Raw genomic sequence first — 26,728 nt, forward strand, 5'->3', positions numbered from 1 at the left:
AACGGTTTATTTCTGAGCTTGATTGTGAATGTAAACTGAGTAAACATTAAATTCTCTCCTCGCTGCGCTCATTTTGATAGCACTGTAAAAATATAAACCTATAGTCCTATTCAGTCTTTAGGAAAATGGACATATCTTTTTTCAGAAACTCTGATCTACTTTTGTCAATTCCTATAATAATCCCTCTTGTATAAAACAGTTTTCACATTACAAGTTTAACAGGTAAAAAAATAAATGTACAGTCCATTCAGAAAGTTCCGACCTCTTGAAGTTAAGTAATTTTTGCAAATCTATATATTAAAAAAATATTTAGAAATAACTTATTTACTTAAGTATACAGACCCTTTGCTATGAGACTCAAAATTGAGCTCAGGTACATCTTGTTTCCATTGATCATCCTTGAGATGTTTCTACAACTTGGAGTCCACCTGTGGTACATTCAATTGATTGGACATGATTTGGAAAGTGACACCTGTCTATACAAGGTCCCACTGTTGACAGTGCAGGTCAGAGCTAAAACCAAGCCATGAGGATGAATGAATTATCCGCAGAGCTCCGAGACAGGATTGTGCCGAAGCACAGATCTGGGGAAGTACACCCAAAAAAATCTGCAGCATTGAAGGTCCCCAAGAACACAGTGGCTTCCATCGTTCTTAAATGGAAGAAGTTTGGAACCACCAAAGACTCTTCCTAGAGCTGGCCGCCTGGCCAAACTGAGCAATCGAGGGAGAAGGGCCTTGGTCAGGGAAGTGGCCAAGAACCCAATGGTCACTGAAGGAGCTCCAGAGATCCTCTGTGGAGATGGGAGAATCTTCCAGAAGGACAACCATCTCTGCAGCACTTCACCAATCAGGCCTTTATGGTAGAGTGGACAGACAGAAGCCACTCCTTCACAAAAGGCACGACAGCCCACTTAGAGTTTGCCAAAAGGCATCTAAAGACTCTCAGACCATGAGAAACAAGATTCTCTGGTCTAATGAAAACAAGATTGAACTCTTTGGCCTGAATTCCAAGCGTCACATCTGGAAGAAACCTGGCACCATCCCAACGGTGAAGCATGGTGGTGGCAGCATCATGCTGTGGGGATGCTTTTTAGCAGCAGGGACTGGGAGACTAGTCAGGATCGAGGGAAAGATGAACGGAGCAAAGTACAGAGAGATCCTTAATGAAAACCTGCTCCAGAGCGCTCAGGACCTCAGTCTGGGGTGAAGGTTCACCTTCCAAAAGAACAACGACCCTAAGCACACAGCCAAGACAACGCAGGAGTGGCTTCGGGACAAGTCTCTGAATGTCCTTGAGTGGCCCCGCCAGAGCCCGGACTTGAACATCTCTGGAGAGACCTGAAAATAGCTGTGTAGCAACAGTCCCCATCCAACCTGACAGAGCTTGAGAGGATCTGCAGAGAAGAATGGGAGAAACTCCCTAAATAAAAGTCTGCCAAGCTTGTAGCGTCATACCCAAGAAGACTCGAGGCTGTAATCGCTGCCAAAGGTGCTTCAACAAAGTACTGAGTAAAGGGTCTGAATACTTATGTAAATGTGATATTTCAGCATTCTATTTTTAATAACTTGCTAAAATGTCTAAACCTGTTTTTGCTTTGACATGGAGTATTGTGTGTAGATGGATGAAATTGTTGTTTTTCTCATCCATTTTAGAATAAGGCTGTAAAGTAACAAAATGTGGGGGAAAAATCAAGGGGTCTGAATACTTTCCGAATGCACTGTACACGCATGTTTACAGTGGGCAAAAATACTACATCCAAAGATTGACTTCAAACAAATATCAAGACCTTATTGAAGGAAGTGGAGATCGTAATATGGAACTCACAGTGACCAACCATATAACGATTAGGCTGTGATACCAGTATCGCAATGTTTTTCCCATAGCAAAAATGATAACACGGAACAGGTCCTTTAAAAACCTGCTGTAATATTGGGTGCTGTAGCATGGAAAATAAATCCATGTGAATCTGGATGAGAACATAATGATGTTTGTTTCCAACATAAGGGCTGTTTTCCTAAGTTACATCCGCTTCGTGTTTGTTTCCCTGCACGATGCCTGACTATCAATTAGAGGTAAAATATCACAACCATGGGACACCGATTTATGCCACAAGTTACTCTTATCTGACCAACTGACTTGGTCTGCCAAGTACTGCCTTTTTTACATGACTTCATTTGTAAAACACATCAAACATTCATCTCCCGAAGGAGTGGTGTTCCTGTCTTCATGGAATGTACTACTGAAGACTTTCGGATAATTTTTAGGAGAATGAGGAAGTAACGTAGAAAACATTGACAAAACTAGAAAATCCCCAAAACAGTCTTATAAGTAAAATCGATCCGCCTCCAACGGGTCATGGTCCCTGATGTCTCCGCCCATACCCTGAGAGTCAGCCCTGCCTCCACTACATAAGCTCTTTCCCAATTCGACTTTCCTGGATTCCTCGTCTCCTCTCCTCAAAATACATTGAAGAAGGTCCAAGAGGAGAGACCTTGGATCTTCTACAATGCATGAGGTGGTAAAGAATAGAGGAAAGACGAATTGAGAAAGAGCCGTAGTGTTGGGAGAGGGTTAGATTAGTAGGGAGGGGGTGGGCTTCTTGCCTGGCCATGCCTCTTTAGCGTACTTTTTCTTGCGGGGCTCGTTGAGGACCTCGGAGAGATAGGGGCCTGTAACGGGGACAGGGTTGAGGGTGACAGGTGGCTGGGGGGCATCCGGGGCCAGGTTCACCTCTGGGGCCGGGTTGGGGAAGGGTAGAGGGAGACCCCCCAGGATAGTGGCTCCACTCGGGGCCCCGGCGGGGTGGACCTCGTGGCTGGTGGGTGGCAGGTCCCCGTAAAGGCCGCCGCCGAAGGTGTAGTTGTGGATGCGCCTCGTCACAACGTCGTCCATACTAAGTGAGCCGTGCCTCTCCATTTTCTGTTTCTAGAGTGGAAATGACCAAAGACTGAGTAGTAACTCATCTGTAGGCTATGTATAGTGTTTGTTTCTGGGATATCATTGCAATTTTCTTAATTATAGGCTTCCTTAAATTGAAATGTGACTGTATAAAAGGATCTTGACACCTCATGCAATAGATGCATTTTAGTGGCTTACCTTTATAGGGACGACAGCAGTCTGCACCATGTTCCTGAAGCGTCCCACTGAGGGATCAATGTCCTCTGTAAGGTTTCAAAAAGCACTGAGTTACCGCATGCAATACATGAGTAAAGCAACAGGTTTTAGATTGGCACACAGCTCCTTATTTTCACCCAACCTCAGTTTACGAAATGACTTACAGTACCAGTCAAAAGTTGACACCTCATTTCCAGGGTTTTTCTTTATTTTTTACTATTTTCTGCATTGTAGAATAATAGTGAAGAAATCAAAACAACGAAATAACACAGGGAATTTTGTAGTAACCAAAAAAAGTGTAAAACAAATCAAAATATATATTTTATATTTGAGACTCTTCAAATAGCCACCCTTTGCCTAAATGACAGCTTTTGGCATTCTCTCAACCAGCTTCATTAGGTAGTCACCTGGAATGCATTTCAATTAAAAGGGGTGGCTTTTAAAAGTACATTTGTAGAATTTCTTTCCTTCTTAATGCGTTTAAGTCAATGTGTTGTGACAAGGTAGGGGTGGTATACAGAAGATAGCCCTATTTAGTAAAAGACCAAGTCCATATTATGGCAAGAACAGCTCAAATAAGCAAAGAGAAACGACAGTTCATCATTACTTTAAGACATGAAGGTCAGTCAACGCGGAAAATATCAAGAACTTTGAAAGTTTCTTCAAGTGCAGTCGCAAAAACCATCAAGTGCTATGATGAAACTGGCTCTCATGAGGACCACCACAGGAAAGGAAGACCCAGAGTTATCTCTGCTGCAGAGGATAAGTTCATTAGAGTTACCAGCCTCAGAAATTGCAGCCCAAATAAATGCTTCACAAAGTTCAAGTAACAGACACATCTCAACATCAATTGTTCAGAGGAGACTGCATGAACCAAGCCTACATGGTCGAATTGCTGTAAAGAAACTGCTACTAAAAGAACATTAATACGAAGAGACTTGCTTGGCCCAAGAAACACGAGCAATGGACATTAGACCGGAGGAAATATGTCATTTTGTCTGATGTGAGTCCAAATTAGAGATTTTTGGTTCCAACCACCGTGTCGAGAAGCAGAGTAGGTGAACGGATGATCTCCGTATGTGTGGTTCCCACCGTGAAGCACGGAGGAGGTGGTGTGATGGTGCTTTCCTGGTGACACCGTCAGTGATTTATTTAGAATTCTGCAACGATACGGCATCCTATCCGTTTTGCGCTTATTGGGACTATCATTTGTTTTTCAACAGGACAATGACGCAACACACCCCCAGGCTGTGTAAGGGCTATTTGACCAAGAAAGAGAGTGATGGAGTACTGCATCAGATGACCTGGCCTCCACAATCATCCAACCCCAACCCAATTGAGATGAGTTGAACCGCAGAGTGAAGGAAAAGCAGCCAACAAGTGCTCAGCATATGTGGGAACTACGTCAAGACAGTTGGAAGAGCATTCTTGGTGAAGCTGGTTGAGAGAATTCCCTTGAATGAGTAGGTGTCCAAACTTTTGACTGGTACTGTAAATCAGGGTCCATGTTTACAAAGCATCTCAAAGTGAGAGTGTTCAACTAGGATCAATATTTTCTTTTAAATCATCAAATTAAATAAACTGTCTCTTAGACACTTTGTGAAATATGAAAACGGGCACAGAAACACTTTTTCCTCAACTACAGATACTGGGATACTGGTGCTAGGCCAATGGGGTTGAAGAGAGAGCTTACCCGGGTTGATGACCTCATCGTCCTCGTTGAAGGTGACTCTGGAGTTCCGCCTCTTCCTCTTGGGTCTCTGGATCTCTAGGTTGCCCTCCTCGATGGTCAGGGTTGAGATGCGCTTGTTGTGGGCCGTGTTGAACTCTGTCAGGTTCTGTCACAGCCCAGACAGGATGAATGTTTGGGAAAGGAGAAGTGAAACAAAGCTAATACACTCGTGTGCTTAATAGGAATAGCCTTGTCTAAACACACAGAATTGGAAACAGAGAGCTAAAAAAACACTAAAGACACTGACAGAACAAAAGATAACTCACTATGTCCTGCTTTACATAGTGTATCTATAGCCACTGTGGTAATAGTACACACCATCCTTACCAGCATGTCCAGACAAATGCCCTAGTAGACAACTACTGAAGACACACAAAGACACACCTCTAGCTCGGTCTCCTCCTCTGGTAATCCTAAGAGGCCCTTAGACCCCTCCTCGTCCTCTCCGGCCTTGCTGTCCCCTGTGGTGGCGTTGGTTCCTTGCTGGCTCTGAGGTTTCTCCCGGATGGTGTAGGCTCGCGTGGACGCTCCAAACGACATGGTGGAGTCTATGGGGACCTGCTGAGGCTTATTGGGCTCCAGGCGGATGTGTCCCAGATAGGTACCATGCGCTGAGAACGTAATTTACAACCTTCAAGTCCACATATCATGTTGGGATGTAGTTTATAAAAAGTGAAGTAAAGAGTCAACAAAACATAATAGTTCCATAGAGGAGTGCACTGTAGAATAAAGGCTAAGGCAATGCAACTGTTACATTGAGTCCTTTTACTAGCTGTAGTAAGATACAGTATTTTACAGACTAATGTACACGACAGTTCACTTACTGCTGTTGTTATCAATAAGGAACACCCTCTTCAGGTGCTTGTGGTAGACCAGGGCAGCATGCACGCGTGAACATGACTGGTGGTCGATGGTGAAGTCACACATGTCCGGGTTCCTCCCGAATAAGTAGTACTTTTTCTCGTCAATGATCAGTTTCTACAAGGATTCACCATCATAACAACAGATATGAGAAAATACATGTATTGCCCTGTCAGGTCCCATATATAATTCTGCTTTCTTGCCAACTCATCACTCACGCCAAGCTGTTTTAGCAAGACAATTCCATAAGGAGTCGGCAAGAGATCAAAACCAGACACCCAGGCTAACAACACTGATGACATTGAATGAAATCCTTTCCAGCTGTAAGAAACAGTTTAAAGCACTGTGCCTCTGAGCCATAACTCAGGAGTGCACCTTCACACTCATGAGCTTAAATATCAGGGCTGAGGTTTCTGTAGCACCTTTTTTAAAACCCAACAGTCACGGAACTCACAGTCGGGTCCGTATCTGGTGCATGCATGTATGATCGATTTGTTTATTTAGTTAAGTACACCATGACACCTAGCTACCTATACTGAAGTATACAGACTGAAGTAGACTATATTGTATATTGTGTATACTCTATTGAAGTAGACAGTCTAGACTATAGACATTTATGGGTAAACTACGTCATGTAGGACCACATATGGTTCTCTATCACAGCTTTTGATAAAGCTGGTACAGTTGGTCAGTACAGAATGTAAGTAAACCCATCAGTTGCGTAAAGGATGATCTATTATGCAAGATATTAGCCATATTCTAAGGAACAATACAGAATATCTACCCTTGTTTGAGTGTGGCTAATACAGACAGGCAGTTCAAATGTTTGCCCCGTGAAGCCCCAAGCTCTTACCTCGACCATTTTGTCACCTTTCATCACGTCCAAATGGAGTCCTGGAGGGGGCTTGCCTGCCCTGAAAAGAACAAGGACCAAAAGCTAAGCACACCATTCAGTGAAATGTATCAGCTAGCTAGCATGTGTTAGCTAATAAGACGTGGCTAAAAGGAATACATACGTTTCCAGCTACAAAATAAAAAAAAGTAATGCTGTTTTGTGATTTTGCATGCACTTGATGTCTTTGTATAGCGTAAATATCTCGGTAAATGCATTTTCTCACCATGTTGGACAATCAAAAGATGGTAAGTTTGTAGCAGTTGCATTTGTCGCCATCTTGCAGCATTATCCATTCACAAACCCGTTGAATGCTGGGTAAAATGTTCCCTTGGTTTGGGAATTGTAGTTTTTGGGGGGTTAATCCGTTGACAGCCAAATCTCTGTCTCTGCCCAAATGGACGAAAAGAAAGTAATACATTCCATTATCTACAATGACTTGATTCGACCCGAGATTAAAAGGTTACCTACTGAAATGTAATGGCAACTATGAACTGTGAACATACACGCACTAACGCATACAGTTCTGCCTAGCTTTCATTATCGCTCATTCACTTGAATCAGATTGAAAAGCTTCAAGAATAGTCAATAGGATAGACTATTTTTTATTGAAAAGCCACTGGACAGAAGAACATAGACTACTAGAGCAACATCCTCCTTGTTTTATATTCCTTTTATAGACTGAAAATTGTAGGAAGTTGCGGTGCAACATTTAATTTTGGTGCATGTTCATGTAGCTTCCCATTTATCACAGACCATACAATTTTGCAGAATGTTTTTTAATTAGACCTTTGGACTGTTATGGTGTAGAGTATATAATGTTTATTATTCCTGAGGGGCAGTTTGCTTTACAGCTGATAATGAGAAATCTATAAAAAATATATTCACGTACAGAGAAGAACATGAATAGAATTTAAAAAATCCACAATGCAATACTGTACTGCTAGGAACCATACATTTTCCATAGGAAACATGGTGAGTTGTAAGCTTTCTTTTTTGATTGTAGGCAAATAATAAAATGTTTATGGCTGCATAAAATAAGCAAACAATAAAGAAGTAAAAGCCAGGTTCACATTTCTTTATTGGCAACACAAGCTAGTGTCACAGGGCAGAGGTTAACTTTACTTGAAAATATCTGGTTGCCTACTTCCTCATACAATCGTTGCTTTCAACTGTTAGATCAGTGGCACCTCTCTTCGGAAACCACAGTTGAGCCTAGACAGCACAGCATCGGGTTCTGCACTGCAGTGATGGCAGGCACTGAAGTAGTTATGTCCCTGCAAGATTTAATTGCATCCTTGGATCAAACTTGTCTGCCACGGATTCTACAGGTTTGCTCTGGTGTATACTTTCAAGGTAGGACTTTTTCATACTTTCTTTCATAAACTCCATGTGTGGGAAAACCCAATTTTACATTGCCTGAAATGAGACAGACAAGCTTACTGATTAACAGTCAGTGGCAGTTTTTTAATACTCAATTCTGACATACACAAACAGAAGTAGAACAAAAGTCTCATAATTAGGCAACAGTACAGAATGTCGTATTTACAACTGAGGGTATTTTCATATACATATAATTACATTTGTCCAAATAAATGACACCCTCAAATGGGGGGACTAGATACTGTAATTTCTAAATGGTAAAATAGATATGTGTATTAAAGTAGTCAAAGGTGTAGTATTTGATTAAATAGTCCAAGCATGCATTTGCAGTTTTCTTTGGTTGTGTTTCAGATGATGTTGTGCCCAGTAGAAATTAATAGTAAATGATGTATTGTGTCATTTTGGAGTCACTTTTATTGTAAATAAGAGTACCATATGTTACTGAACACTTCTATATTAATGTGGATGCTACCATGATCATGGATAATCATGAATGAATCGTTTTGGTATTGCGAATCCAAGCCTGACATACATCTAGACTGATGTGAAAATAAGTGGCGAGCGCTTAACCAACGTGAGTTGAGGTGCAACCAAAAAATGTGATCCTCATAGAAAGAAAAGCTCACCATTAAAAATTCTGTTTTATTTCAGCAAAGTTAAAAGAATACATTTTGGCCTACAATTGCCTTCTTACAAACATTATCTCTCAACTTTCCTAAAATAAAACATTGAGTTTCACAGTTTTTTTCATTCGCTTTGTTGCTATTTTCACAAGTATGTGGTGAATCTTTTAACTCTTAGTACAAAACTCCAAACTGGTAACACTTGTAACACAGCCAGTCTTACATTCAAAACCTTTCATTGTGCATTCATTTTGTTTAGACACATCTTTCACCACACAACCATTCATCCAAAATATAAGTTTACTGTGAAATATCATGAAAACATTGGTTTAATCACCAAAATACAACTTAATGATACATTCTAAATTTAGTTGTTTCAACAACCAGTTGATCCAATAGCAAAAAATGCAAGATACACTATATATACAAAAGTATGTGGACACCAATTAAAATGAGTGGATTCGGCTATTTCAGTCACATCCGTTGCTTACAGGTGTATAAAATTGAGCACACAGCCATGCAATCGCCAAAGGCAAACATTAGCAGTAGAATGGCCTTACTGAAGAGCTCCATGACACCATCATAGGATGCTACCTTTCCAACAAGTCAGTTTGTCAAATTTCTGCCCTGGTCAACTGTAAATGCTGTCATTGTGAAGTGTAAACGAGTAGGAGCAACATCGGCTCAGCTGCGAAATGGTAGGCCACACAAGCTCACAGAACAGTACCACCCAGTGCTGAAGCACGTAGCGTCTGTCCTCGGACCATTCATGATACACATGGGAAACTGTTGAGCGTGAAAAACCCAGCGGCATTGCAGTTCTTGACACAAACCGGTGTGCCTGGCACCTACTACCATACCCTGTTTAAAGACATCTAAATATTTTGTCTTGCCGATTCACCCTCTGAACGGCACACATACACAATCCATGTCTCAATTGTCTCAAGGCTTAAAAATCCTTCTTTAACCTGTCTCCTCCCCTACACCGAAGTGGATTTAACAAGTGACATTCAATAAGGGATCATAGCTTTCACTTGGCTTCACCTGGTCAATCAAGATCATGGAAAGAGCAGGTGTCCTTAATGTTTTGTACACTCACTGTATATCCTACTTTATACGTTTATATTTTACAAACATACATTGGAATTCTGTAGTTCTCCAAATCTGTATATGGTAGACAAACCAGTTTAAAGTGTGTAGGTTTACAAAAAGGTTGTGATTATCGAATAAGAGCAGTTGGATTAAGTAATAGTGAAAGGTATATTACCAAATAAGACTATCATATTAAAAGTAATGTGAGCATTGCGAAAGGCAAATTCTTAATATGAACATGTTGCAATGCAAAACATGTATTTCTAGATGAAACACTGATTGAATTTTAGTGAAAAAAGTGACTTTGATTGTGTTTTACTAAGTCATTTGGAAATGTGCTTTGAGTTTTGAAACTGCCTTTTTGATAATCTGTTGTAGCAGGCTCATGGGTGTGGGGTTTCAAAGTCATCAAGTTCAATAACACAACATGCACCAGTAGCACAACTAGAATGCAAAGGGGAGTTTATTAGGGATTTTTGTGCACAGAGAAAGAAGGGGGAATTCACAAATTACTTCCCAGTTCACAAGCCGTTCTCGTTGTCTGTTCCGTCCTCCAGGGGAATCCAAAAACTCGGGTCCTCAGCCAATTCGGTACACAAAAGGGGTAATCTCACTGATACTGTTTTCTCTTCTCCCACTCTTCATAATACACAATTCTCTCTCCAATCGTGCAGGCTGCTTCCTCCTTTAACCCCAAGCACTCCCTGGCTTAAGGAATGACAGCCTTGCCTTGTTGGGGCAGGAAGTCCATATAAGGCTTGGGGGTGGAGCCAGCAGGCTGCACTATATCTCCCCTCAATAACAACTCCCCTCACCTCTCCCTGCCGTCTGCCACACTGTTTTGAGTTTTGTACTAAGTGTTGTGAAAATGTACCACATAAATTGTAAATTGTAAATCCATCTGTACCATTGTAAATCCATCTGTACCGTTAACCCTAGAATCTTCACACTATTAGATACTTTGAGCTCCAATGCAGCCCTGCCCCTCGAACTGGAGAGGGCATGGGACAGGTGGATTTCTAGTGAGGGTCACTGATAGGACCTTGCACTTGGCAGAGTTCAGTGACATTTTGCTTGCCTGAACCCATGAGTCAAAGTTGTCCAGGGCCTGCTTTGGTGTGCAGATTTTTCCCATTGTGCATGTGTGGGCCAGACTGAAATCATCAATGTACTTCCACCTACCGTCAACATCCCAGACTGCACCGTTTATGACTGCAAGGAAGATGAGAGGACCCAGAGGAGTTCCTTGAGCCACACCTCCCTTCAGCTCCTGCCAGAGTGTTGTTTACGTCACAAAACTGACGAGCCATGCTGTGAGGGCAGGTCTGACATTATTATGTTAGCACAGCTGAAAACTGTTGTGCTGATTAAAGAAGAAAAAGAAGTGTCTAGTTTGAGAAACAGATGCCTCACAAGTCCTCAGCTGGCAGCTTCATTAAATAGTACCCACAAAACACCAGTCTCAACGTCAACAGTGAAGAGGCGACTCCGGGATGCTGGCCTTCTAGGCAGAGTTCCTCTGTCCAGTGTCTGTGTTCTTTTTCCCATTTTAATCTTTTCTTTTTATTGGCCAGTCTGAGATATGGCTTTTTCTTTGCAACTCTGCCTAGAAGGCCAGCATCCCGGAGTCACCTCTTCACTGTTGATGTTGAGACTGGTGTTTTGCGGGTACTATTTAATGAAGCTGCCAGTTGAGGACTTGTGAGGCATCTGTTTCTCAAACTAGACACTCTGATGTACTTGTCCTTCTCAGTTGTGCACCGGGGCCTCCCACTCCTCTTTCTATTCTGGTTAGGGCCAGTTTGCGCTGTTCTGTGAAGGGAGTAGTACACAGCGTTGTACGAGATCTTCAGTTTCTTGGCAATTTCTCGCATAGAATAGCCTTCATTTCTCAGAAAAAGAATAGACTGACGAGTTTCAGAAGAAAGTAATTTGTTTCTAGCCATTTTGAGCCTGTAATCGAACACACAAATGCTGATGCTCCAGATACTAAACTAGTCTAAAGAAGGCCAGGTTTATTGCTTCTTTAATCAGCACAACAGTTTTCAGATGTGCAAACATGATTGCAAGAGGATTTTCTAATGATCAATTAGCCTTTTAAAATGAACAACTTGGATTAGCTGACACAACGTGCCATTGGAACACAGGCGTGATGGTTGCTGGTAATGGGCCTCTGTACACCTATGTAGATATTCCATAAAAAATCTGCTGTTTCCAGCCACAAATGTCATTTACAACATTACCAATGTCTACACTGTATTTCTGATTAATTTGATGCTATTTTAATGGACACATTGTTTTTGCTTTTCTTTCGAAAACAAGGACATTTCTAAGTGACCACAAACTTTTGAACGGTAGTGTATGTATTTATATTCCGGACTCTGAAAATTGTTCTGATGTCTTAATTCCTTGTCATTTAATTTTACTTTCGGATTATGTGCGTATTGTTATTGTATTACTGCACTGTTTCACTGCACCTGCAATAACATCTGGAAAACTGTGTAGGTGACCAATAAACTTTAATTTGACTTCTATTGGGCACAACATCATCTGAAACACAACGAAAAGAAACGGCAAATGCATCCAGCAAGTTTGTAGAGTCACAAGCTTAATGTAGTCATTGTGTGCTAGGAATACGGGATTAAAATACCGCATTTTTGAGTACTTCAATACTCATAAGTGAATGTCTAAATACTGTATGACACCTTCAAATGGGAGGACTAGATATATAAAGTGCTTTCCTTTCTAAACAGTTAAACAGATATGTATGAAAATACCCTCAAACAAAAGGTGACACTGTACTGTCGCCTCATGAAACATTTTGCTTCAGTCTAAATAAATACATAGAGGAGTGTATGTAATATCACATGTTCAAAGATTAATAGATCATATGCTTGGTTATATGGATGGACGGTCAGTCAATAGACTACCTTGAAATGTTGCAGCAGACAAATAAGGAAATGGGGGGGGAAATGAGTGTACAAAGTCTCATGAGTGATGTTCCTAGAGCAGAGAAGTTAATACTGTGTACTGTATATATTAAGATCTACTTCCATCAGTTCAGGCATGCATTGTAATGGGACAGTATTATTGAGTTATCACCTCTGATAAAAAAAGATATAATCAACAAGTTCTGTACGTGCATGTTGCTGCAAATATGCATTGTCATCAGAACTGAAATTGTGGTGTGTTGATGCTTTATAGGGTCTGTTTATGAGCTGTCGGGAAACGAGGTGTGCCTATCCACGGGGGACCTGGTGAAGGTCATCGACATCGAGCTCCTGTCTGTCAGCTGTGAGGACATCAGCAACAATGAGAAGTTTCAGCTGCCCCTCAACCATGCAGGTGAGGCTTTCAACAAATGCACTTAGCCAGGGCTAGAAATAGAAAAACCTCTGGTCCACCTAGCAAAGATGATTGACTCTACCAAGAATGGAAGTTTTAGTAATTCTATGTAAGTGAGCCCCCCAATTCTTTATTAACCATGGTAATATGTTTAATCAATTCTAATAAAGTCCCTTGATCAATGCTGTGTTATTCATGGGCTCATTGCGGACTCTCCCTCTCAGATCTGTTCAAGCTGGTTCCAGAGGAGATGCCATACAGCACAGTGGAGGAGATGGTGAGCCTGAGGCCTGTAGGCCTGGACACCTGCTTTCCCTTCACCTTCACCAGCCAATGTGTGCTGACTTTTGAGAATTTCACCCTCGGTGCCGGGGTGGCCGTGACCATGCTGTACATCGAGCAGCAAGACGGGGGTGAGGAGAGCTGCGTCCGCTGTCAACTCAGAGGCCAGCAGGGGGCGTTGGCTGAAGTGCTAGTCCCCTTCTCCTGCCGTGGGGAGTTCTATGAGTGTGAGAGTGACCAGACCTACACCCTCCAGGAGATCATATCCTCGCCCCACCTCTGTAGCCGGCGCTTTCGCTTCAGCAAGAATACCAAGCACGGGGGATCGCTAGTCTTCAGCCCCATATACCAGGTCCAGGCCATCATGCACTGTGAGTAGAACCTGGTTCTGAGTCAACAAACGGCATACTTCCTTATCCAATGAAAAAACACTGATCATGTTATAATCTAGAAGTGAGAGAAGTGTTGGCTGAGGAGCACATCATTAAAGCTATTGGCAAGCTGTAGCCTGCATTTCTTTTTCACAAATCATTGCACTACAGGATTGCACATTTTGAACATACAGCTTAGTTTTTGTGTTCTGCTCAGCATCAAGTTTAGTACTTTACTATGTGGGTCTACACCCTTCAACATCATTTCTCAAATTTTCTCACAGTGAGGAAGAACATAGTCAAGTTCCCCTCTAGCTTGGAGGTGGATGTAGTTGACGTGACGACGCAATCCCAAGACTTGACATTTGTGACCCCGCTCACTCTGCCCGAGGTATTTGCCCAGCCAGACGAGGCCTTCCCCACCATGGCTGAAATACTGGAGCACCATGAGGGCCAGCCTTTGTTCCGCTGTACCTGGCTGGCTGAACTACACAAGGGCCATCCTCTAGTCCTTCACAAGCGTGGTTCCTCAGCCATGGTTCTGGCTTCGGGTATCAAGGGGCGCAATGCCCGCCAGTACTTCCTAGTGTCGCAGCGCTACGGGGGACGCCTGCGACGGAGGCCGCGGGAGTTTGAGTCAGTGTACGAGCTGTACGCCGCCTCGACCCGGGCACTGTTTCTCAAGGTCAGGGTGACGCGGCACAGTGAGGAGCTGGACGAGGAGGGGTTTCTGGCGCTCAGTGTGGGCGAGCAGCTGGAGGTGCTGCGCTGCGAGAAGGTGAAGCTGCCTGGAGGAAGAACCAGCCAGGAGAAGAATAACCAGACCATGGAGGTCCTTGTATGTAGACGTCTCCAAGAAGTGGGCGATGACGAGGAGGAGGATGAAGAGGAGGAGAGCGAGGTGGTCCACTTGCCCCTGTACATGCAGAGCCACTTTGTGGAGAATCTCACGGACAACAAGAAGTACAGCCTGAAGGACTTGGGCAAGGCCTTTGCCCTGCCGTTGGACGTTAAGGTGGCGAGCCGTGACGCAGAGCTGGAGACAGATCCTCTGGTGGGGTTCTCATCCCTGAGGCTGGAGGCTACTACTATACAGCCCATGATACAGGCCAGCCTTCCAGGAAAGCCAGAGAGGTGCTTTGAGATACCCACTCACTGGCTTAACATGTCTTTGTCCTTTACTAATGACCCCTTGCCTTTGGCCCAAGAATATCACCTGGAGACAGTTACAGAGGTGACGGACTCATTCTATTGCGAATTTCGAAAGCTCACCGCATCAGATGAACCCCCACCACCACGTCCACCAAAGCCATCGTCAAGATCAAAGCCATCGTCAGGCTCAAAGTCTTCAAAGGCAACCCCTTCACCCTCACAACCAGACACCCCCTGCCATCCACCCAAAAGTGGCACCCTTTCCCTGTTGAGTGGTCTATGTCTTGATAGCAAAAAGACTCACAGGCCCCCTGCTCCTCTGCCTCCGGTAAGCTCTTCCTTTCAGACCTTATGTACTTTCTAGGCAGGATATAGCGCTGCTCATCTCCTGTTGTCACTCCTGTCTTGCTGGACTCGTTTACTGTCCTACATGTCCTGCCTACTGTCTTGCATCCCATGTATTGCCCTTGTACTCTGCCTTGGAGCCCCCACATTCCTTGTCTTAGCTGTGAAATTGTCTCGTTTTTTTGTCACTGTACTGTCGTTGTCTGCTGTTTCTGTTTTAACTTTTTTTTTTTTTAAGTATCTGTAAAGTGGTGTTACGTACGCCTCTTGGAGGGAACACAACACCCCACTACATCTCTTTTCCCCGGGGAGTGAAAAAAGTATGTGATCGTAGGTGTGGGGAAGGATGACAGAAGCAGAGAAAAATACAGTTTACAAAATATTTATTACTCCTACACACGGTAAGGTGGGGAAAAGGGGCTGGATGGAACCAAAGCAAAGAAAGTAAAAGTTAGTCCCCTCTCCTACCTTACATGCCTTCCCACTACTTACCTAACCTTTAGCACCACCTGGCGCGCTAACCAAAATACAGGGGGTGGTCTGCCCAGGTCTTACCTAGTGTGCATAGACAGATTCAATACTACGGGTTATGTGTGCCCGCAGGCCTCTTGCCTAAACACTCCCAAGGTGCGTTCCCTTCCCCCCAGGAACAATTACTATTACTAATACTTAGTGCACAATTTCAATAATCAAAAACACTAAATCCTATTGGCATACATACCTCGGAAGGAGCGGCTACAAAAGAATATCGACAAAACTTTTACTGACCGCCACAAATATCAACACAGAACATAAAAAGCTCTCGTCTAACAAAGGAACACTGGATTTGATCAAGCTGGAGGAGTTGGTAAATGCAGAGATAGCTGTATCCCCTGACGAGAGGGAGGGGTCAGAGCTCCAATCTGCGATGGGGTCGACCAATCAGCTGCTTAGAATCCAGGAAGCTATTTCCTGAAATACACACACATACAAATCCACAACACAGAACCTGGGGAAACGTGTGTTGTGTTGAGATATTGTGAAATACACTTTAAATAAGTGGAATAAGTTGTGACTTGATTTGACTAGGACTAGAATGCTGCCTCATATAATAGGGTCTTGGGTTGTTCAATGTCTTATATAACATTTACACACAACACACTCCACATATGTTACTGTAGTCTCATCAGTTATCATGTGAAAATGTTATTTGATTATGCAGACACCTCGCCCCATGCAAGTATGTGGTTCCTGTTTTTTCAACATAGCATGTACACTCCTAATATAACGGTAGTTTCATTTTCCTGTTGTCGTGAAGGCTATCACAGATGCCCCTCCGCTGAATCCAAGAAAGCCTATGACCGGTGTCAAGTCAGGAAAGGCTCAGCCAAACACTTATGTCACGTCTATAAGTCACATGCCCAACAATAAAGGTACAGTATGTCCTACATTGGAAATTACTTGTGAGCTATGACATCAGGGAAGTAAAATTCAACACCAAAAACTATCCCATTCATCATTCTGCATTTGGTGTAGCTTTTTATAAAACATTTTACTGTTATCTGCAGTTTTATTCTTTGTTTAGATACATGTTTTTGCACTGGGTGACCACTTCACACAAAACCTAGATTATACGGTAAGCCTAAAATTAACTTGTCTTTCAACAGTGCCGAAATATGAGGTGCAAGCAGATGAGGGCAGCCACCATGATTATGAGCAAGTGGACGACATGTTGAAAACAGCACAGGACAGTTTTTTACTTTACTGAACCAGCCACATGAACTACTATTAAAAGGCTAACTATTCAAGTAACCAAGTCTCATTGCATAAAATAGACTAGACTATGGGGTGCAAGACAACTGAATGTCAGAACTATGCAGACTGATAGCCAGCCACTGTAAATGTGAATACTTTGAGATAGGACTATGCAAAAACAGGATACATGTCTTATTGTACCCAGATTGTGTTACTTGGTTTTCATTTTCTCTATGTTGCTGCAATCACAAGCAACACTTGCCAACCGATTATCCCAAATGCTTATAATAGCCCATTGGTGTTTAAGGTCCAGTTACATTTCATAATTTAGCAGTGTATTTTGTAACTAAATTTCCCCCCTCATTTTAAAACTGGAGGTCAATATCAAAAAGCCGGAGTGATAACAGTGGGGATCTTCATTCGCAATACAAAGCTTTACTGGTGCATATGTATCATTGCTTTGGTTATCAATACTGTATGATCTTATATTTCTGAATTCTAAGGATACACATTGTAAGAGATACTTCCCAATTGACTATAAAGTAATAGTAATATCTGGGGAACAAATATCTGGAGAACATTTTTCTGAAAATATGTTTACTAGAGACAAAAACAAAACAGAGACATAAAAAAATCTGAATAGGAATGGCATTCTGTTTTGCATTCTGTTCACCATTTTTAAATGACAACTACCAATACCAATGATTCAGGAACTGGTCAGTCACAGATTGCATTCACTGTGAGAAAAACCATTAGCCTGTGATGCACCCACTCATACTGTAATATAATTAACGAAATGGAAGTTGAAACAGGATGTGTCAGTCAAACCAAGAAGGCCTAATTTCACAAAAACACTCAGGATTATATAGACATCCCATGATGTTACTCAGTATGAATCATGGTTCCAATAATGACTACAGGTTCTATTTCAGAGATCTTAAAATTCTAAGAGGGTTTTGGACATTATCCTTATATACACAATCGTCCGCTCATAGCGCACAGTGTGTTGAGAATGATCCCAAGACTATGATCATGTTCTTAGTGCTAACAGGGAATGGAGAGATGCTTTAGTCATCATTGTCCGTAGACTTGAAGTGGTCCTCGTCGATGGTGGAGAAGATGTGTCCTTCGTTGCTGAGGAACTCCACTGCTTGCCTATGATTAGACAAAGGACAGTAAGACTGGTGCCAATGCAGCACGCTTAATTATGCAGTCTACTCTTATGCCTTGCACATGAGAGTGCACTGGGCCACGTTCAGTAGGCAAATGTTGAACATTGCAGATAGAAATGCAATGAATAGAGCTGATATTACTTATTCTTCATCCCAGAAAAGCGTATTTGTTCTATAAAATATTTGTATCTGAATGCTGGCCAATGTTGTGCCCTGCAGAACACGACCACTATTGTGGTCAAACAGGACACATTCAAGCATATCAAGAACTTCAGAGCCTGATTTGAGGACGGAGGGAAGGGAATGTCTTACTTGATGACAGCCAAGCTCAAGCCGCTGAGACTCTGCTTCAAGTCCTGTGTGCTTATACCCTGTGCGTCTGGACAGCTCCTTATCAAGCTCAGCACCTTATGAGAAGACATGAGAATAACAAACATTCATATAGAATATTGTACCAATCATATTTAGAACAACTTGAAGACTTCCCAATTGTTCTGTCAGTTCTACAGATGGCAGTATGGTATGTTTGGTAAGGCATTTTTAATAAATAGAAAAACTGATGAGACCCAATAAATGTTCCTATCATCTAGTGTGCTGGATTTTTAAATTAAAAGTACACTTTTCTCCATTCACCTGGTAACAGGTAAGGTATGCTGGTTTACTTTCTAATTGGTATGGTAGGTGAGTTTAGGCTACCTATTGTTTATCCTACCAACTATTTAAAGTTTCCAGCACTTTTCTTTAGTCCATTACAGACTCACCTGGTTTTGGCTTGGGCTCAGGCCGTTAGTGGACATGTCGTTAGCACCCGAGTATCCACCTCCCATGTTGCCACCCATTCCCGGCCGTAACATGGGCACCATGCTAGTGTTCATTCCCCCTCCTCCGCCCATCTAAAAGGGAACAAAAACTGTGTGTGAGTGGTGCCACACAGGAAGAGACTCTTAACAAAACTTGTTTTGATTGTGGCATTACTGAGCTTGAACGGCCTTATTCAAAGCTAAGTTTAATGATTCATTCATCTCCATTTAAATATGTGGCAGTTGGGCCAAGGCCAACTCGTATGACAGTAGTCACAGAGTGGACAGGTGGAAAATAGTCAGATATTCAGGCATAGTGGTGCTTTTCAGGGCCTAAAATGTACTTTTTGGTCTACCACACAAAAAAATTTACCAGACAAAATATCCCCCTCCTATATTTACATCAACAAAACACAAAAAAAGATGAGCATGCTTTGTAATGTTGCTAAAACGATAAATGTATTACTAGTAAGAAGTAATGTGGTATATTGTTTAATTTCATATTTTTTGTGACCTGAGTGTTAACCAAAATATCACAGATGTTCAAGGGGCAGGAGGTTACTGTGGTAAAGCTATGCAAGGGTCTTGTGTTTGAGATTCAGAGTCTGACTAATAGCCGAATTGTCCACTCTGCCCTACTAGTTGAAACTCACACATTGAAAAACAAACTAGCTTGAAAACAAAACAAAGTAAATTGCCAAGAAACTCAAGGACAAAGTCTCACATAAATAAACTTCAGATTCAAGAAATTAGACACATTTTTATGCCTGTTCACAGCGCTACCAATAAACAATTTTTCACTTAGCTCTTCATGGACGTACAGGTTCTTTAACTTTGTGCGCTTAATTTACCAGCTATGAAACAAAATGGCAGAAATACTTAGAAAACAGCTACTGCTTCATTTATTTTGCTATAAATGTGATCATACTTGACTTTTTATTAACAAATGCGAGTGAAACGCTCAAAGTGTGGAGCCCTGACCAACTGCCAACGTAGCTCGTGAAATAGGCATCTTAGCCGCCAATGCCAAAATCTACCCACATTTGGCAGGTGGCGGTTGTTTTTTTAGGCCCTGGTGCTCTTTGTCATGCGTGAAGAAAGTTCTCACCATAATAGTCTGTGGTTTGCTGAGCAACATGTGTGCCTGCACCACCTCCAGCATGTGGGAGGTGATCTCGTTCATGTCCTGAAGGGGCCGGACGTTGAACGCCACCACGGACCTGTGGTTCTATTGAAGACAGGAAGTTACACACAAACAGTACATCAGACACACACACACAGAAAGAGAGAAAGAGAGAAAGAGAGAAAGAGAGAAAGAGAGAGAGAGAGAGAGAGAGAGAAATAGAACCAGGACTGTATGTGCAATGCACACTTGCAGGTGATATGAATGCATTTGCACGGATTAGTGGAGGCTCCTCAGAGAAGGGGGGACCATCCCACTCAGCAGATTTCATTTTTTAAAAAGTGGGGGGAAAAGTTTGCAATTTTAGATAAAACTATACTAAATATATCCACGGCAACAAATAACTGATTAAAACACACTGTTTTGCAATGAAGGGCTACAGTAGCCTCAACAGCACCCGCTAGGGTAGCACCAGGGTATAGCTGGAGGACATATATTTTCTGTCCTCCTCTGGGTACATTGACTTGAATACAAAACCTAGAAGGGTCATGGTTCTCACACCTTTCCATAGGCTTACAAAGTAATTTTGAAGACTCCGGAGGACATCCTCCAACCTATCAGAGCTCTTGCAGCTTAAACTGACATGTTGTCCATCCAAACATAGGAGCAGAGAATTAATCTAGTACTGAAAGCATATGCTACAGCTAGCTAGCACTGCATAAAGTGTGAAAGATTGAGAAAGAAAATAGTTGAACATTTTGAACAAATTCAATTCTTCAAAAATGGAGTAACTCTTAAACTGGGTTAAATCAAGGTTTATCTATCAATCTTCTTGCACCAAATGTTAAATCTAGTTTTAAATTATTCCTAGTTAAATTAAATCATTCCTCTAATCTTAAATTGAGTTTTCACTTAACTTAGATACATTTAAAGCCTGTTGTTCAATAAATTTAAAATATATATTTAAACTTAGATTGGAGATTCATTCTAAACTGCCACTTGAGGTGGTTTAACTGATAAAATGGCAGCATATCTAAATGTGGAGACCAAAACGAGTTCCTCAGTGAATAATTAGAGACCGGTTGAATCCTGTTGAGTTTTATGATAATTAACTCATTATTAGTTGGCTATTTACATGCCCATTTCGTACAACAATTGAATTGGGGCTTATGATATGCCCAGCCTTGGTACGAATGATGATGTTATGCAACATGCTGTAATGGGCCTGATAACGGTAACATTGTAGTGAAGTAGCATTAAAGTTTTAACGTGCATTACAAGCATTGATATTTACCAGTTATTTATGCTTACTAAATATTGGTGGATCAAGTTGTCCGTCGTGATCACAGGGGTTATGGAGAAGGGCAAACTGCTGGGGAATCATCTCGCATATCTTCTGGGTGATAGGATCAATTCCCTTGGACTGAGGCCCCCCTCCGGCTCCGGTCTGAAATAGCTTTTGGCTTTTCATTTTTTCCCTGCACGCTTTCATCCAATTTGGGTCCCTCTTCTCTTCAATCCACGCCGATCCATTACATTTGTTGCATAAAATGGCCCAGGTGTCTTCCTTCTTTTTAACAGTCGTGCTTGTCTGTCTTTTTATCCTCCAGTACGTTACTAAATTTCTACGTTTTTCCCCCCCCATAAGCGGAGAAATGTGAACTTCTTTGACGTGTCATGGTCAGGTGGCTAGCGGACAAATAATAAAATGGCTAAATAACGTTAAGTAATGACAATAATAAATAATATTGTGTGCTAGCTAACTTGGTTTATAAACTAGCTAGCGAATTAGTTCTGTCTAGTACTGGAAAATAACAGATTTTATTTCAAATCAGCCAACCAATGAGAACCTTTCACGATGGAGTTGCAGTAGTTCTAACTTTACATTGTTATTATTCTAATAATATCAAGGAACAGCAACTTTGTGGCCTTATTTGTCAAGTAGGCTAGCTACTTCGCTTCAACTCGAAATACCTCATATTGGTGTAACATGTCACTAATCATAGTTTAAAACCGTTAATCATAGAGTTACTGATCCATATTAAAAATTAAGTGGCGCAACATCTCTGATTAATTATATTTACAAAACCTAGATTACTCTAATCCTAGATTCATTTAAACCATGTAGGTGCAACCCACCCTGAGTGTACAAAACATTAAGAACACCTTCCTAATATTGAGTTGCAGGACCACTTTTGACCTCAGAACAACCTCAATTCAGTTCTTGACACAAAGCGGTGCTTCTGGCACCTACGACCATACCCCGTTCAAAAGGCACTTAAATATTTTGTCTTGCCCATTCACCCTCTGAATGGCACACATACACAATCCATATCTAAATTGTCTCATAACTCCTTATTTAACCTGTCGCCTACCCTTTGATGGGTTCCGACTCCTAAACTTTAAATATTGTTAAATATCAGGTATCTATCCTATTGAAATATTGAGTGCCATAGCCTGTTTTCTACAACAGAAGTTAATGGTTATCTGTAAGAGTGTATATGGTGGAGGCAATTAAGCTTGGAATGTACTGAGTAAAGGAATGGCAATCACATGTTGACAGGCACTGATGGAGAGATGTGGTTTTATGAGGAATGGTGGGCCGAGGTCAGATCACATAAAGGGACAAGGAACAATTTGTTGCCCGCATCACTTAACTTCCTGCCTAGTAATAAATATGTAATGTTTAGAGAGGAGACTCCACCCAAATTGGGTCAATCAGGGATCATAGCTTTCACCTGGATTCACCTGGTCAGTCTACATCGTCGAAAGAGCAGGTGTTCATAATGTTTTGTACACTGGCTATTTCGATGTACTTTTTAATTCTCAGTTTACCTTTCACTTACTTAGCTAATGCAGCCGATTTAGTCTACACAAGAACCTGACAGAGAGAAATGCAATTTATGTTGGCTAGGTGGCTAAGGCTATCCAACACTGCAACTCTTCCAAGTCAAGGTGAGCTTTCTGTTTTATTAATATATTGCCACATGGGCCTGCCGGTGTAAATGCTAAACTGATTGCTGTACACTGTACTGTGTGATTGTACACAGGGATTGATTGTGGGTTTACTAGTTCTACTTTGTTGACTATGACGTTAGCTAATATGGTGACAACGATGTAGGATGTGTAGCAGTTATAGTATGAAGGTTTGGCTTGAGGAGATTGTTGCACCTGGTCATCAAAGTGATGATACTGTATGTGGCTGCTATGAAAGTGAACCGTGTGTGTGAGTGATCAGCTGTGTATTCACTCGCCAAGTCTGTTAGAAAATGTTTCTTAAACAGAAGCAAACGGAACTAAACGGGGATGACCTACCCAAATTTGTCCAATAGAAACTTGTTTTAGTTGCAAAACAGAAAATTTTGCAACTGTTTGGACAAATGATTAGACACCAGATCAGCTAGATGCAGGCAAGATTGTGCAAGGCAGTATTTGATGTGTCACGGTCTCACCTTGATTACTCCAATTTCTCTCGACCTGTGTACCTACACTATAAACGTTAATTTGTAGGTTAGGTTGTAGCAACCTCATGGGTATAGGGCAAATTTGCATATTATGCAATAGCCTAAACCTATTGTGATACATTGAGCTGGGTGAATAGAATACGAATGACAGTCATCCTAAATTCTGTAATAGAAATATGGCCAGCCTCATAAAAATATGACTCGTCCACCCTAATCTTAAACGGCACCAATTGCCACTGGCATGGGTGTAGTTTCCATTTGTGAATCAAAATGCCAAAGAGACAACTCCCTGCCCTAGATGCATATAAAATAAAACATCTCAGGTTACACATAGCTCTCCATTGTTTGAAAACCATGTGGTCAGGGCTGTGATATGACCTATAGATAAAGGTATGTAGTTGTATGGGAATGATGACCTCACCTGGAAGGAGCGCAAATTGCCAGAGACCTTAACGTAAGTGCCTGGGGGGATGACAGTGCTGTCCACACTGGGATCCTATGAGTGAGGAGACAGCAGGACAGAACCATAGGTGAGCAGATTAGCAGTTGAACTCCCATTTGAGTGTAGCATGTGGTCACAAAATATCTGTTAATTTAACATTTAGAAATTATACTGCAAGTGTTGACTGTACTGTATATCCTTGCTGATCCTAGTACTTAGCAGTCTCAGTTGCCCTGATGAGGATTACCTCTGTATCTACCCACTGCTTCACGTCCATAGGGGCCCCTGTCATGTCATCGACTTTGTACTGGATGTTGGTCATGGATTTGTCAGTGGTTCTGATGATGCCCACAATTGTAACCTAGCACACAAAAAGAGAATACTGTCATGGGATACCAAGGCACTCATCACACATTTCATTTGTACATGGAAGATTGAAATCCTGATCAGTCTATGAGTCACTGTATCACAACGCACCACCATCCTCATATTTACACATGTAATTTGGGTTACCTGGGCAACCTCTACCTCTCCCACTTTGAAGACATCCTCCGCTTGGGCAGCAGACATGAGCTGGGACACTGTGCAGGGGACAATCTGTTGGGCACGTTGTCTCTGTAAACATACATACACAGTAAGTCTGAGTAATTCACATTGAGCCAACTTTATCCTACAACAAAAAATCAAACAATGGCAGACAATAGTGCATGGGGATATTTACTGTCCGTTTAACTATTATTTAACTGTTGCCCATAGGTTATGCTACTAATATAACGATGACAGACTTCCACCTACTGTTCGCTAACTGTGTAATATATGGAGTTGGTGAGTGACAAATACAGACCCCTTTCTTCTCTCCTCCCTGGGAGGCAGCAGGTGATGCGAATCCTCCCGGGGACTGAGTGTATCCACCACCCATGTTTGATTCACCGTATGATCCCCCTACATGAAATGACAGTGTTTTTTTTATTTAACTAGGCAAGTCAGTTAAGAACAAATTATAATTTACAATTACGACATACACCGGCCAAACCCGGACGACGCTGGACCAATTGGGAGTCCCATAATGCTGAGCACAATCACTGCCGGTTGTGACAATGAGACAACTGCAGCAATAATCCACTCTCTGACTAAAACCATGTAAACAAGCTTGCATTACTAGCTAACAACGTTAGGTAGCTTATAGATGGAGACTACACACAACGTTAACTAGCGAGCCACATAAGTTAGCTAACGTAAACTCACCCCATTCCGTACAAATGTGCACAACAGCAACATTCAAACGAGGCTACAAAGAAAACTAATGGGACTGTAGCGACTGTGTTGACTTCAAAATCGGGGGTGTGAACTAGGTTTCTATTCAAGCGTTGATCGACATGGTAATGGCTCTATAGTATTGGAGAAAAGTTGAAAAAACGGACCCTCCGTTACATTGTGACGTGTCATGTTGTAATGTACAGCACGCATAAAGCAACTATTTCTGTCTTACAATCTCTCTCCACCAGGTGTAGCACATTTCTCATCATTTAAAAATCAGGAAATGGACAGTGTCGGAGGTAGGCGGGGATACTTAGTCATTTTTTGCATCATCATTGCATTCGATCATCATTCTCAAAGCCTCTGTTTACTTCTAAGATCACTAGCACTGCCCTAAAAACCTGATTCAAATTCGACACAAACCTTCAAATAGGTATGTAACGACACATTATATAAACTCTTTATAGTGTTTTATTTACATTTTAGAGGCGATAAGGTGATAAGTTGGACAGATCGAGTGAAAAAAGGCTATTTTCCCACACAACATCTCTCCTTCTCACTATTACGCATTAGTTTCACTTCCCCACCCGCCATTTTTAAAAAGACCCGACGGGGCTCATTGCCTGCTTGAATTATGCAGAAACGGGCAGCGTTTAGGTCATGTAATTGATAATGTTGGAAAGGGGAGAAATTGTGCTTTACAATGGTATTGACATTACAGTTGATCTGGAAGTATTACGTTTTTGAGGCGAAAATAAGGGCAATTGTACGGACCAAGGCGATGTACGAGTTTACGTTAGCGGACAAAAGCACTACAGTAACTAGCTAACTACAGTAGCTAGTTAGTTAGAGTTAACGTTACCTAGCTAACGTTTGCTACTGTTGTTTCCCGTTACTGTACGACAAAAAGCTCGGTGCCTTTTAGTTTACAGAAGAAATACAGCCAAGTCAGCTACCGTAGCTAGCTAGGCACCCAAACTGCACAACAAAACAGAGAGCTGGCTACAGTAACTGGCAACAGTAACTAGCTAGCAAGCTAACGTTATTTACAACAACTAGGCAGCGCTTTTGAGCTATTGTTGACAGCCATAGAAAACATTGCTACAAGGACAAACTCACCTTGGTTCCACATGGTGCCGTTAGTTTACGTTATATGATAAAATAATGTTTAAACAGGTGGCAAGACAATAAAGTGTAAAAAGTATTCACAACGATTCCCACCCCTGTACAATTCCGCGCGCTGGAAAGTTGACAGTATAGAACGCATGCGCCCTATAGAAATGCCGCGAAATCCATTGTCCAATGAGATTCTCTGACTAGATTTGGTAGCTACACCAATGAACATGCGAGATTGCTAGACGCACTAGCTTACCCAGAGATACACTACACGGGTTTGTGGACACCCATCTACTTCCATGACCGAAGTCTTTTCTTGCAAAAAAACATCTTTAGCTAACGATTTGATGTTTTCAATGAGAGTAGTATCTTTAAGAAGAAGTGTGTTGTTTAATTTCCAGTATCCTCGAGTACCTTTTGATTTT

General features: G+C 41.8%; 3 protein-coding genes and 1 non-coding gene across 4 annotated transcripts; 1 reads left to right on the forward strand and 3 right to left on the reverse strand.

Annotated features, from left to right (window-relative positions):
• Positions 1-1,628: 1,628 nt before the first annotated feature.
• On the reverse strand, positions 1,629-6,920 carry LOC120031130 (nuclear inhibitor of protein phosphatase 1-like). Its single transcript, XM_038976720.1, has 7 exons — positions 6,829-6,920; positions 6,564-6,624; positions 5,674-5,827; positions 5,234-5,460; positions 4,811-4,955; positions 3,100-3,164; positions 1,629-2,928 (listed from the first exon to the last, which is right to left on the reverse strand). The coding sequence occupies exons 1-7, from the start codon at positions 6,879-6,881 to the stop codon at positions 2,575-2,577; spliced, it is 1,059 nt and encodes a 352-aa protein (XP_038832648.1). The 5' UTR covers positions 6,882-6,920; the 3' UTR covers positions 1,629-2,574.
• LOC120031719 lies at positions 6,052-6,187 on the reverse strand. Its single transcript, XR_005473759.1, has one exon.
• Positions 6,921-7,774: 854 nt separating the features above from the next.
• LOC120030870 (protein THEMIS2-like) lies at positions 7,775-17,133 on the forward strand. Its single transcript, XM_038976361.1, has 6 exons — positions 7,775-7,958; positions 12,905-13,045; positions 13,270-13,698; positions 13,983-15,178; positions 16,493-16,607; positions 16,842-17,133. Exons 1-6 carry the CDS (start codon positions 7,853-7,855, stop codon positions 16,940-16,942), a joined length of 2,088 nt encoding a protein of 695 aa, XP_038832289.1. The 5' UTR covers positions 7,775-7,852; the 3' UTR covers positions 16,943-17,133.
• A 215-nt stretch (positions 17,134-17,348) lies between these two features.
• LOC120030871 (replication protein A 32 kDa subunit-like) lies at positions 17,349-26,448 on the reverse strand. The gene is made up of 9 exons (XM_038976362.1): positions 26,307-26,448; positions 24,775-24,872; positions 24,444-24,545; positions 24,178-24,291; positions 23,910-23,984; positions 20,010-20,129; positions 18,863-18,994; positions 18,414-18,508; positions 17,349-18,084 (listed from the first exon to the last, which is right to left on the reverse strand). Exons 1-9 carry the CDS (start codon positions 26,317-26,319, stop codon positions 17,997-17,999), a joined length of 837 nt encoding a protein of 278 aa, XP_038832290.1. The 5' UTR covers positions 26,320-26,448; the 3' UTR covers positions 17,349-17,996.
• Positions 26,449-26,728: the final 280 nt, after the last annotated feature.

Source organism: Salvelinus namaycush, chromosome 37, assembly GCF_016432855.1.
Source record: "Salvelinus namaycush isolate Seneca chromosome 37, SaNama_1.0, whole genome shotgun sequence".
NCBI lineage: Eukaryota > Metazoa > Chordata > Actinopteri > Salmoniformes > Salmonidae > Salvelinus > Salvelinus namaycush.

What these genes read in the sequence shown, in the direction of transcription:
- LOC120030871 (XM_038976362.1), bottom strand. An exon ending in GCAATTTGCGCTCCTTCCAG is followed by an intron (nt 20,130 to 23,909) that starts GTGAGGTCATCA and finishes TGTCTTCAATAG; the next exon opens with AACCACAGGTCCGTGGTGGC. An exon ending in TGAGCCCAAGCCAAAACCAG is followed by an intron (nt 18,509 to 18,862) that starts GTGAGTCTGTAA and finishes TCTTCTCATAAG; the next exon opens with GTGCTGAGCTTGATAAGGAG.
- LOC120030870 (XM_038976361.1), top strand. Translation starts at nt 7,853, where the DNA reads ATGGCAGGCACTGAAGTAGTTATGTCCCTGCAAGATTTAATTGCATCC. An exon ending in GCTGCCCCTCAACCATGCAG is followed by an intron (nt 13,046 to 13,269) that starts GTGAGGCTTTCA and finishes TCTCCCTCTCAG; the next exon opens with ATCTGTTCAAGCTGGTTCCA. An exon ending in TCACATGCCCAACAATAAAG is followed by an intron (nt 16,608 to 16,841) that starts GTACAGTATGTC and finishes GTCTTTCAACAG; the next exon opens with TGCCGAAATATGAGGTGCAA.
- LOC120031130 (XM_038976720.1), bottom strand. Translation starts at nt 6,881, where the DNA reads ATGGCGACAAATGCAACTGCTACAAACTTACCATCTTTTGATTGTCCA. An exon ending in AAGGTGACAAAATGGTCGAG is followed by an intron (nt 5,828 to 6,563) that starts GTAAGAGCTTGG and finishes GAATCCTTGTAG; the next exon opens with AAACTGATCATTGACGAGAA. An exon ending in AGGAGGAGACCGAGCTAGAG is followed by an intron (nt 4,956 to 5,233) that starts GTGTGTCTTTGT and finishes GGGCTGTGACAG; the next exon opens with AACCTGACAGAGTTCAACAC.